The 13362-nt window shown below is 31.0% G+C and overlaps 1 protein-coding gene across 1 annotated transcript; it reads right to left on the bottom strand.

The window, feature by feature from the left end:
• Nucleotides 1–8827: 8827 nt before the first annotated feature.
• On the bottom strand, nt 8828–10721 carry LOC107844754 (NAC domain-containing protein 6). Its single transcript, XM_016689105.2, has 3 exons — nt 10429–10721; nt 10059–10327; nt 8828–9591 (listed from the first exon to the last, which is right to left on the bottom strand). Exons 1-3 carry the CDS (start codon nt 10592–10594, stop codon nt 9127–9129), a joined length of 900 nt encoding a protein of 299 aa, XP_016544591.1. The 5' UTR covers nt 10595–10721; the 3' UTR covers nt 8828–9126.
• Nucleotides 10722–13362: the final 2641 nt, after the last annotated feature.

Here is a 13362-nt window from a genome sequence, read left to right as displayed (position 1 = left end):
AATACTAAATGACATAAAATGTTCTATTTATAGTAGGTTACAAAAATAGTGTGAAATATCCAAAAATCCCTTAGTCAAATCCTTCACTTTGGGCACCCTTGGAGTGTAGTTTGTGGACTATTTTGGATCCTATTTAGGCCTTCATTTTCACTTTACTTGTACACTCCAAGTCTCAGGTTCAATACATATCACATACGTCCATCCTTGTGGTCGTACTTGTATCAGTTCTAAACTCTCAGATCAACTCCTTATAGTTAATAAAGTCAAGTCAACTCAGAAATCAGTTTCATGATGAAAGTTTTAATGTTTCAGCTTAGCTTTATTGTTCATTAGAAGACATCTCATGTACACCTCATTCCATACTTCTAAAATTTCAATAGGTCCCTACCTGTATTCGAGGATGAATGATTCCAAGAGGGGATAATGTAACACCTCACATTTTTTAGCGAGAAATCAAGCTATCCTTCCTACGTGTGTAAAATCTAATATCATGATTTATATTTGAATACACGTGTCATGATCATTAGACTAGTGTGAATAGTGCTTATGAGGTGAAAAAATATTCATAGGAATCACTTAGAGCAAAGTTGAGCCAATAGCCTTTGATTCGACCAAATTTTGGTATTCAATTCTACAAAGTTCAGCTGTTAACATGTATAAATTTTTACATATATAAAATTATGCATCTCAAGACCCACTAAATTATATATAATTGAATTATCTTTCCAACGATACCAATTTTGCCTTAATTCGATACTCGAGCAAAAGCTTATGACCATGCTAAGGTCGTGCATCACATGACAAATGCCAATAGCCACTGGATGGGTTGTGCTTTTGGTATGTGCCTCACACCCTCAGGTGTGCTTTGGCTTTGCACGTCCCAGCGCTAAAATTTTTCCATTTTGACTTAGTTAAAGGCGTTGAGGTCTTTTTACACCCCTAAAGCATCCCTAATCACTCTTAAATGAAATAAAGAGTCTTAAAACATGTTATTTACATTCTATTAACCCTAAGAGTTCAATACATAATTCAAAACCCTTTGCCTCCTCCCAAGAATAAAATTAAAGTTTCGTCCCTTAAGAACTCAAGGATTCAAGTTCCAATTTCAAGCTTTCTTTAAGAAGTCATCTAATTGAGGTATGTGGGGTATTTATCAATGGATGCCTTCCACCCATTGAGCCTAAAAATCTCCTTTTTGATTAAAGTATGAAACTTTCTCACTTTTATGAAAATATCCATGCTAAGCACGAACTTAATCCTTGCTTTTCCTAGTAATTTGAATTTATGCCATGCCAACATGTGTTTCTATATGAATTAGGTTATTCCATGTTTTGGATATCAATTACCCATGTCCTATTCAATTGATTTCATGATTAAACTATCAAGTTACAAATTACATCATGTGAAGTTGTTATCCTCCCAAGTTATCCTCCCAAGTTTAACTCATCCCTATGTTCAAATTCATGAAATTTATCAGGATATTGCAACATAATATGTTTTGGGTCTATGCATCATGATTTACTACTAATGTTTTAATGATGCTATAATATTTAAAGAAATTATTCAGTGTTGGAGGGTTATGAACACCCGATACCTATGTGTTTACTCTTGTTTTAGAGTTTCAAGTAACAAGTCAGTCAGAACCATGATTTTATTTCATATTAAATACACTAATTCTCATATTCATGATTACTTTATATTATGCATGCACTGTCAATTTTCAGAATACCATAACCTGAGCTTATTATTATCAGTGCATGTACTAGTTCATGATTCCAGTGTCTGTTCAATTGGGAGTAGGATTTAGCATCGAGTAAACCTAGGGATTGGGGCTCACCTGCCAGTAAAGGGTGTGACCTTTAGTAGAAGTCCTTGAGTTCCCGAACAATGATTCCAGTGTCTGTTCAATTGGGAGTAGGATTTAGCATCGAGTAAACCTAGGGATTGGGGCTCACCTGCCAGTAAAGGGTGTGACCTTTAGTAGAAGTCCTTGAGTTCCCGAACAACGTAGCTAGTGTAGGTATAAGAGGTCTTCCTACCAGTAAAGAGTTGACACTTTTTAAGGGCACCATCCAATAGAGGGTGGCTCCCTAGTCCTTCGGGATATCAACCTTCTGGATCCACACAGCCAGTGTTAGTACCTGTGGTAAGGTATTAACATTCTTCCAATTAGGGTTATAGGTTGGACTCTAATTAGCTCAGATTAGGGTATGTCAGTTATATGATAGCTCCCACAGTTTTAGTTAGTATTCTGTTTTATCTCAGTTTAGGTTTGCTTGACCAAATAATCAGATTTTAGTAATTATTCAGTCAGTTTTACATATTATTCATGTTATTCAGATCATGTCAGTACATGTTATACTTGGTGTTGCATTATCAGTTTTACATATTTATGTTTTCATACTCAGTATCCATACATGATTCTCAGTTTAATTTTGTAGCAAGTTCAGATTTACATGAGATTTACATACCTTCCCAACTTACAGATTTATTTTTAGCTCATAATTATAAATCTCACTATGACTTACAGTTTTTACATATAGCCATGTTTTAATTACATATTTTAGTAAATAACTTATATCCTCCATTTTAAAGCATGTTTTAAATATTTCTATGATTAGTGCACGTCTTTATATACTCAGTATATTCTAGAAGTACTGATCAACATATATGTCTATGTGGCTACATTGTTTCATAATGTAGGTACCGGTTTTAGCCCACGCATCATAATTAAACAATTTGTAGCTTTCATCCAATAGGTGATAAGTACTTTTATTTTAGAGACTCCAGTCCATTATAGTTCATGTGTTGTAATTTGATTATCCATATGTATTGATTAGTGGTAGTTGAAGGCATGTCCCAACTATCTATAGTTAGTATAGTAGAGGCTTCATAGATAGTCAGTCAGAGTCATGATATGTAATTCAAATTCTTTCTTCAGATTTATCATGTTGTAAACTTTATCAGTATTAAATCCATTCAGATTTCCTTATGATTATGTTTTCGCTCAGTAAATTTAGTTTTATACAATTTAAATCAGTTGCTCAAGCAGTATGTCAGTTCATGGGTTAGCTTGGGATCACTTGTGGTTCCAAGCACCGTGTTACGACTAGGGGGTAGTCTCAAGTCAAGACAAAACTTGATATCAGAGCACAAGGTTCAAGTGTCCTAGGGTGTCTGTGAAGTCATGTCTAATATATTCTTACGAAATAGTACAGAGACATCTGTACTTTTCTTTGAAGTGCTACAGGGTATTTAGGAAATATTTTCCTTCTTTATATCTCAGATTGTGTTATAGAGATGTTCTCTAAGAAACTTATACAAATTCTTATCTTGCTCAATTCATGCCAACTCTTCCTTAGTTTCGAGGTAACAGAAACAACTATGCTTAAATTTCTACTGATAGAGTTTATCAGACAACCCCCATTAATAGTTATGGGATTGCATATTAGCTCAAAAGTATTTAGGGACTTTATGTTCTGAGTATGAAGATTTCATTCATGATCATGAAAAATCATGCATTAAGTTGAAGACAGATGTGCCCTCAGATCCTTTCTCAGAATCCTATAACAGCATATGATCTAGAGTTAAAAGCATGAACCTTGAAGTTTAGCAAAAGTAAAGTGGGGATAGTATTTACCTGGATTGAGTAGATTATATATCTATAAGCCTAGTTGTATGAAAGGTGAATCAGTAGGCTTGAAACAGTGTATGCAAAAATTTAAGTTTATTGATTCAAAGTTACTTTCTCGAGATTACTACACAAAAAACCCCCATTTACTTTTCTTGTTCTCTCCCTTGACTACAACTACTGAGATCTACAAAGCCACGTGTTCTCTTGGGAGTCGTCCCCTACCTCTGTTGGGTTACTATATTTTAACAGTGACCGTATTATCATCTATGATAAGGTGTTATTTGGACGTTATCGAGTAGTACTTTTATGTTAGATTATCTATATAGTGCGACTGTATATCCATTCTTCTCTATCCATTATTTGTATATCATAGAATTTTTTCCAAATACTATTGTATATTTTATATATCTTTCTTCATTATTCTATTATATATGGACTAGCTACTTATAAAATCATGCTTCATCTAGATTACTGATGGTATTTGATAGTTTATCTTTCCTTTTCCATTAGCTTAATTATGTTGTATTGCCTAGTAGTTGCCTGTAGTTTATATTCCTATTTTACATGTTATTTATACTTGCATTATTCTTGGAGTTTAGTTAGTTAATGCCTACTGAGTACCTCATGTTTGGTACGTATACTACAGTTATGCAACCTGCAGATTATAGTACAAGTTCTCATTGTTGATATATGCATCGTACGGAGCAGCCATGGATCAATGATTATTTTGATTATTTTAAGTTCTTGTTTAGACTTGTGCAAATATGACTACCCTTATAGATAATTTCTTTTAGTAGTGGATTGGTGTAGTAATTTCCCTGCGATGTAGCATTTGGGTTAAAGTTCCTTTTTTTGGCATATGGCCTTAATATGATCTTGGAATGGTTCCGGTTGTTTTTTAAATTCTATGCCACCTGCACTTTATATTGGTCTCACTATTATTATTTTTATTACTTTGGTTATATTTGATTCTTACTTGATGGATGGCCAAACTAGCATTATTTAGTTAGTATCTCTACCCTTGCAATTCTTGTCCATTTGGATTAGACGACTACCTTGGTTGGATGTTTTTCCTTTTCTATTAGTAAGGTTAGTTGTTGAGTGGGTTGTAAGAGTGAAGGAAGGTTCGGCCTTCTATGGTTTTGTGTTGATCCTAACTTTGGCAATCTTTTTATATAGTGTACTTTTATTGCTGCTAAGTTTGAGGTTTGTTTTTTATTTTGTCTGGTTCATCACCCGATAGTAGTCTTGACATTGTTATCGGTGTAGAGTTGAGTACATGATTCTTTCTATGATATGGTTAATGGTTTAATTGAGTTAGGATTGGTGTGAAATGGGGGAATTTAGAAATTTCTTATTTTGGTGTTCATTCAACCTAATGTGCATTCGTGGAATGCTTTTGCTTGGTGAGACGTGTTTTTCCATTAGTCTTTGGTAACTAAGTGGGTATTTTTTGGGACTTAATATTCATTGTCATTGATTGAATATTGGCTTGACCAGATTCGGGCTAAGATCATATTTTTTTGAGTTGCTCGAGATTTAGCTACCATTAGTACTCTTTGCAGGCTTGATGAGTTATTGGTTATGCCTTGATGTGTTAAGACCTCAGAGGATGTGGATTTGATTGCTAGTATCTTTAGCATGTGGTTTTCATAGTTGTGATTATGTTCTTTGACAACATTTTAGTTTCAGCCCTTGTGGAATCCATTGGATATATGCTTAGTCTCTGAAGGTGAGATTGGTTTTAAGGTATATGCTTGATTTCTAGTAATGAGATTGATTTGGGTATTTGACATTAGTGAAGACTTGTTTTCTCTAATTGTAATTTTTGACACTTTTGAATGATGACTTAAAAGTTATGATAGATTTTAGAGCATAGATGCATACTCGACAACATAATTGATTTGGATAGTTAAGATTGAGTAGTTTAGCTTCAGAGTTGAGATTTTATCTATGCATTGTGTAACTTGGTTGCAACCCAATTGTAAATTTTGATTTAATTGAGCATTCATTGACAAGATGATTAGGCCTACTTAGTATCTACTAGCTCAATTTTCTTTAGTTTTGGATGATTGCATTAGATAAATGCTCAGAGGATGGTTCCTTGGCACATGGTATTAGTCTCTACTGCTTGTGGCCTTGGTTCTCAATTTTTGTCAAAAAATTTGTATATCTACTCAGCGGCATAAGTGTTTTCTAGTTGGGCTTAGCATGGTTTCACCCACAGTTAGTGGGGCATTTTGGAGTAGATCATTCACCTTTTAGAGTTTATTCTTCTGACTCGTAGCTATTGGTTTTGAGGGTTCAGGACCAGTTAGTGGCTTGATAAAGATCGAAAACATTGATCATCACTATTTGAGCATTCATATAGAACCTTATTAGGCATTATTCATATGCTAGTTCGTATGGATTTTTAATAAGTGACTTTATTCTTTTAGGATTAGTGTGGTGTGATTACACGGACGAGACTCAGATACTACAGAGAGATTCCGTGTAGTTCAGAGTACATATCAGGTTTGGAAAGAGAAGAACATATTAGATTTGGAGCTTGGAGTTGGCTATATGATTCATACCTTGGGTCTTCTTTAGCCTGATTAAGTATCCACTTAGTTGTTCTTGTTTTAGTGTAATGTTAGTATGTTGTGGTTTGGATTTGCGTGTTTAAATCCTGCTTGATTCAGTTGGAGGCTTGTTGAAGATGAATTTGTGGCTATTGGGAAAATGAAGTTAGGATGTGAAGAAAAAAGAATACCTTTAGTGAAATCTCTTAGAATTGTTGGTTAGCCTTAGAGGTTTCTGGGAAGTCTTGCATAGGGTATGTGTGCCTAATACCTCGTTCTTACGAACTCTTAGTCTCTTTCTATCCATTGACCTTCGAGGATAAAAGTCCTTTTAGTAGTGGATATTGTAATGACCCTCGAGGTTATTTTCTCTATTTTTGCTTGTTTGTGGTATTTTATGACTTTTCATAGCGTCTATAGGCCATTATAACCTATTAGGATCATCGGTTCGGTCTTCGAGCAATTCATTTGGCTTTTAAGCCCATTTTTCTATTCTAGAGCTTTTAAAGTTGAGAATTGATCTCGAACTCCTAGTAAACGATATTAAATAAGAATTTTGACATCTTTATTAACTCTAAAATATATATTTTAGGTTAGAAGAACCCTTGATTTGGGTCCCGAGGCTTCCATACTTATTTTGGGCTATTGGTTGAAAATTGAGAAAAATGGTTGATTGCGTGTTGGATAATTTTTTTTATCAAAACAACCTCAAATGGAAATTTTGATGATTTCATTGAGTCTGGAATGCAGAATTTGGTATGGTAACACAGCTTATTTATGTGCACGATGTTTCGAACGAATCTCGAGTACCCAAACAAAGTTCGTTAGGACTTAACTTTTTTCTTATTTTCCAGCATCTGGTGTGGCCCACTTTTTCTCTTTGCGTTTGCAAAGTGATGGCCGTATTTGTGAAGGGTCAACTTCTTAACCGTTGCAATCGTGAGCCTTCTCTCTCGTATTCGCGATGAAGGTCGACATTGATCCAAATCCCTCTTCTTCTTCACAATTGTGACCATTAGTATCGCGTTCGCTATCCATTGCCCATGTTCACATTCACAAATGCCTGATCTGCCTATCTATATGTGTGTGTGTAAGTGTCCTTTGTGCCAATCACCCGATAAGTTATCCCTACATACTACAAAGAGTAAGTCCATCACAAGTATATCCGTGGGAACCAAGAAGACTGATGGCTCAGTCTATATGAAGTCTATTGTCATTGATAAAGGGAAAAAGACATGGATTGATCCTTTCAAAATTAATGGCCCTTATTTGGGCCATTATACATTATATGGCCAATCGGTCAAATAAATTCCAATCAATAGTCACTCCTTTGGGCTATTTGGCACTGCTGTTGTCGTTTCAATTTTCTTAATTTTTTTTGTTTTTAATTAGCATCAACAAGAATTATGACTATGACATAGGTTACTCGGTGAATATTTCTTTCGAAGGGGGGTTGCTGTATTTTTTTTCGTTCCAATTATTATTTTTTGGCTAAAAAACTGCTTTTCTTTTTTTTTTTTCCTTCAATTTTTTAAATACAATTGTATAGAATTGTATAATTATTTTATAGAATATGTACATATATAAGATATATGTATAGCAACTATATAGGATCGTATGGAAAATGTATGGTTGTTATATAGAGTTATATATGTATATATATATGTATAAAAAACATATAGAAACCGTATAGAATGTATATAAAAACTTTATATTGTTGCATAAAAAAGGTATTTGAATAATAATTGCAGCTAAAGGTTGTAGAATGTGTATAAAACCTGTATAATTATTGTATAGAATGTGTAAGAAATTGCGTAATTATTGTATAGAATATATCTTTTTATATATGATGTGTATAGAAACTGTATAAATGTTGTATTGAATATGTATCTGAATAATTATTGCAACTAAAGGTTGTATAAGATGTGTATAGAAACTGTATAATTGTAGTATAGAATATGTATTTGAATTATTATTGCAACTAAATATTGTATAGAATGTTCTTAGAATTTGTATAATTGTTATACAAAATATGTATCCATATAGGATGCACATAGAACTTGTATCATTGTTAAATAAAAATGAGTTTATCACGATTTTAGTATTGTATCAGTATTGTGTATATGTAACAAATGTTGTATTATATGTGTATATATGTATTCTATTATCTGTATGTATCAATACTTTAGGATATTCATATATCTAGTGTATTGTCTCTCTCTCTCTCTATATATATATGTATATGCAATACCTTTCGAATTTGAGACTTAAACAAGTCTGTCTTTGACCGAAATTTTTCTTATATTTTCTTTAAATATTTTGAATTGACAATTATTGTGATTTTTAAAGTACTTTTTACGTATTTTTCAAATACATAAATCTTATTTCAAAAAACTTAGAAGATATTATATTCAAATCTACAGTCACTCAAACTATTTGACTCTTGGCAAGTGAGAAGTGTTGGATATATTGAGATAGAGGGAGTAGCGCATTTTTTCAGTGTTCGTTGATAAAGTGCCTGTAGGCTGTAGCGCTTAGGCTACATTACTAATTTATGTCGATTATAGTTTTTATCGGATGTCCCCTAAGGGACTATGGACATTAAGGAACTGAAATAATTATCCGTCAGTACTGTACAAATTAGAATTTACCATTTGAAAATTTACGTTAAAGCTCGACTTTCAATACCCAGAATTTATCAACCAAGATATTATACCGCTACTTGGGAAAAAAAGAAAAAATACTACATAGGGAACCATTAAGGTTACCATGAACAAAGACCTTAGGCGGTCAGCTGGTTAGGTGTTGGCTGTGAGCATATCACTATTATTCTTGAAAAAATCCCTGGGAAGTGGAAATGATGGTTAAGAATACTAAGTCAAGTTTGATTAAAACTGACTACTGATTAATTAACCATTCAAATTTATCTGCCTAAAAGTTATGCACAAATGCTGAAGGTGTCAAACTGAAATTATCAAGCCAAGGACTACGCAATTGCATCCAAACAGGGTCTTGACTAAAGTCCATGCTGAATTTAGGGACGTGCAACTCAGCCAGGTTGTCTTGCCCATTCAGTAATTTTGGCCTGAAGTAATTACTCTCGCCTTTGACTTCTCCTGATACTTCGTATTGGTTGTTCTCAGTAACTGATAAAATATCCTCTTCTACTTCATCCTTGGCGATTGACATCAAGAACCCGTGGCTCTGATAAGTTATTGACGTGGCCATTAGTTCATGATGTTCGTTGCAAAATGACACGGTGTCTATGGGCTGGGTAATTGAACAAGGAGATACATCTACATGCTTTGCGGTCTTTATTTCTTCTTCAATTGCAGCCCTCTGCTCCAACACCTTTAAAGAGGTCGCTTTCCTGTATATTTTGCACAACACTATGTCCTGCATTTAGAATTTTGAATTCAGTATCTTCATATGGTAACTTAGATAATTTATTGAGCGGAATTGTAGTTACTTGAATGTTCCATGTTATATAGATGTTTTTTTCATTTTAGAATGTTCAAAACAGTATGATATCTTTATACATTTGAAAATTCTTCACCTTAAACTTTTCACCATATCATAATTACATGCTTTTATAACTATAACGATATTATGTCATGTTCAAAATTACAAGTTTCAAAGAAATATTTATTAAGGTTGATCTAAAATTTGAATTTTTTGGGCTCAGGCTCAAACCATCCACTGGGTTCAAAATCTGTTGTTTGTACTTATTTACTGATGTTTAAACACATGTATTATCTTAAGTCATAGCTATTGAGTTCAAATTGATATGTATCTAAGACTTTTTTTTTTTTTCCTTAAATTTTGCTATTCAAATGAAGGAAAAATACTGAAATATATAATACCTGAGGTGACGAGAAAGGATCAGGTAAACGAAACTCATTCATGACCCAATCTGTCTTAGAGCCTCGAGGCGCTCTGCCAGTATAGAAAACCAGTGTCTTCTTGAGGCCAATTATATTCCTAGGATGTGATAAACCAAAAATCTTTTTATCAGAACCAGTTGCCTTCCAAAATCCCTTTTGAGTAGTCCTGTTAGGGCGCCCTCCACTGCCATGTTTTCTATACCTTGGCACAAAAAAGTACCATTCTCTCTCGCCAATAGTCGCCAGCCCTACTCAATTAGGCATACGACCACATTATATAAATGTTGTTACATGTTGTAAGACATTTAAATTACAAATTGCATAAAATGTTGGGAATATTTCGATATACCTGGCAGGTCCCAAGGATCATGACTATAAATGTTGAGAAGACCAATTACATCGCATCGCAATTTCCTACCTAAGACCTTATTTTTGAGGTAAAATTCAAGAAGCTCTTCTTCTGTTGGATGGAAGCGGAAGCCTGGCAGATCAAGCTCCATTGCTGATTCTTCCATTATTCGGACGATCACCTTTCCTGATTTAATTTTGTTTTTCAAGTTGCGTGGTGAGTACAGTAAAGTATATTAGTTGGAGTAAATCATATCAGACCAAGGAATATATTTATAACCGAAACAACTAGGAAGAATAGAGTATTATAAGAAAGACTTACTGGTATAAGGTACCAAGTCTTTGAGTCTTTCCTCGAGACTTTGACGCGTTTATGGACAGTGTTGTCAATACGTGGGACATATTCTCGATATTGACATCAATTTTTTTCTAGGAAAATTATATAGATATATTATATTTAGAAAATATGTATCACCTATGATGATAAATTTTTTCTCCAGATATAAAAATTATAACAATATCTATATTATGTGTATAATTCACTTTTAATACATAATGCAGTTTTCTTATCCAACAAATATAATATAATTTAAAATACTTATAATATATCTATTACATACATTATTCACTTCAATACATATTATAGTTCTATAAATGATAATAAGCAAAAGATATGTTTAAAAGTAGTACTAATTATTTTTATATATTGTATATAATAAAGGAGAACAGTTTAACCTATAATTATGTCAAGTGACATTTTAAGAACTAACATCTTACAACAAAAAACTAATTTCTAGATTATTTAAATATTTTATATTAATTTCATATTTATTTCATATCTATATATCTATACATATAATAAAGGAGAATAGTCTAACTTATAATTATGCCAAGTGACATTTCAAAAACTAGCATCTTACAACAAAAAACTATTTTCTAGATTATTTAAACATTTTATATTAATTCCATATTTATTGCATATCTATACATATAATAAAAGAGAATAGTCTAACCTATAATTATGCCAAGTGACATTTTAAGAACTAGTATCTTACAACAAAAAATTATTTTCTAGATTATTTAAATATTTTATATTAATTTCATATTTATTGCATATCTATACATATAATAAAGAAGAATAGTCTAGCCTATAATTATGCCAAGTGGCATTTTAAGAACTAGCATCTTACAACAAAAAATTATATTCTAGATTATTTAAATATTTTATATTAATTCTATATTTATTGCATATCTATACATATAATAAAGAAGAATAGTCTAGTCTATAATTATGTAAAGTGACATTTTAAGAACTAGCATCTTACAATAAAAAATTATTTTCTAGATTATTTAAATATTTTATATTAATTTCATATTTATTGCATATTATGGTAAAAACAACAAAGTTTGACTCATATTGGATGAAAACTATTAAGATTGACCCCTATTAAATGAAGACAACTTGAATTTTTCCTTAAAATCGTCTTCTTGAATTATATATGTTTAAATTCTTCCAAAAGATTTGTGAGAATTATTGTTTTTAAAATTCATGACGCCACAATCATGTATTAGTCGATTAATATAATCAAATAATTTCTCTCTATATATATAATAAAAGAGAATAGTCTAACTTATAATTATGTCAAGTGGCATTTTAAGAACTAGCATCTTACAACAAAAAATCAAGAAAGTAACATGCACAATTAATTTAAATAATATAGATAATAATATTATTTAAAAAATATTTATGATTTCACTATAATTTAGTAAATCAAGAAAGTAATACAAAAATATCAATTAGAGAATAACCAATTAATAATCAAGTAACTTATAAGGAAAATATTATTGTGAGCAAAAAGTCAGTTCAAAATTAAAAAAAAAAATATTATGAAAAAGACGTCATCACTCAAAAGATGTATATAATTAATTTAAATAATAATATTATGCATAAATAGAACATTTATAATTTTATTATAATTGACTAAATTAAGAAAGTATCAAGAAATATCAATTAAGAGAATAAACAATTAGTAATCAAATAATTTATATGGAAAACAATCATAATAATCAAAGAATCATTCCAAAATTTAAAATATTATGAAAAAGATGTCATCACTCAAATAATAACTTTGGACTACAAAAATAAATAAATTTATTTTAATATATTTCAAGTAATTTATATTTTAAAAATATGCATTCATATTTATTGGAAGCATTTTCATTCGATATATTTCAAGTAATCTATATTTAAAATAATGTGCATACATATTTAATGAAAGAATTTTCATAATTAAGAATAACTATCAATAACTAATAATACTATCATTCTATATTAGGAAGTGAACAAATGATAGTCTTAAATTTAAAGGAGGATAGATTGAAACTAAATAAATACTGAAATTTTTTAAAAATGAATATTACTATACAAAAAAAGACTGCATAATATTTATTGAAAATAACTACTAAAATACATATTCGTAATTAATATTTCAAGTCAAATAAAATTTTACGTTATAAAAATATTATTTAATTGACCAATTATATAACTTTATATATGTCTGCAAGAATAATTATGGATTTTAAAATAATTAAATTTAAAAAAGATACTTTTTTTATGAATGAAAATTAATATACATGAAAATGAAATTATAATCAAACTAACTTGTCATTAATTAATAAATATAGTATAATGGCTCCTTTGCTTTCAAAATAAAATAGGAATAAAAATTTCTTAATAATAAAAATATCAGCAATAAATTATAATATTGTTATATAATGAAATGTAGGTGTGAGTTACTAATAAAATAAATATATACAGTTGAAGTATTACCATAAAAAGAATATTTATATGATAAAAGGTATCTATAATTTTATTCAGTATAAGTCAACTAAGGAAGCATGATAAGGTTGATTGAGAAATATAAATAGAAAATAA

The sequence above is a fragment of the Capsicum annuum genome, chromosome 10 (assembly GCF_002878395.1).
Source record: "Capsicum annuum cultivar UCD-10X-F1 chromosome 10, UCD10Xv1.1, whole genome shotgun sequence".
Lineage (NCBI taxonomy): Eukaryota > Viridiplantae > Streptophyta > Magnoliopsida > Solanales > Solanaceae > Capsicum > Capsicum annuum.
Note: the sequence above shows the minus strand (reverse complement) of the source record. Positions and strands in the feature narration are given on the sequence as shown.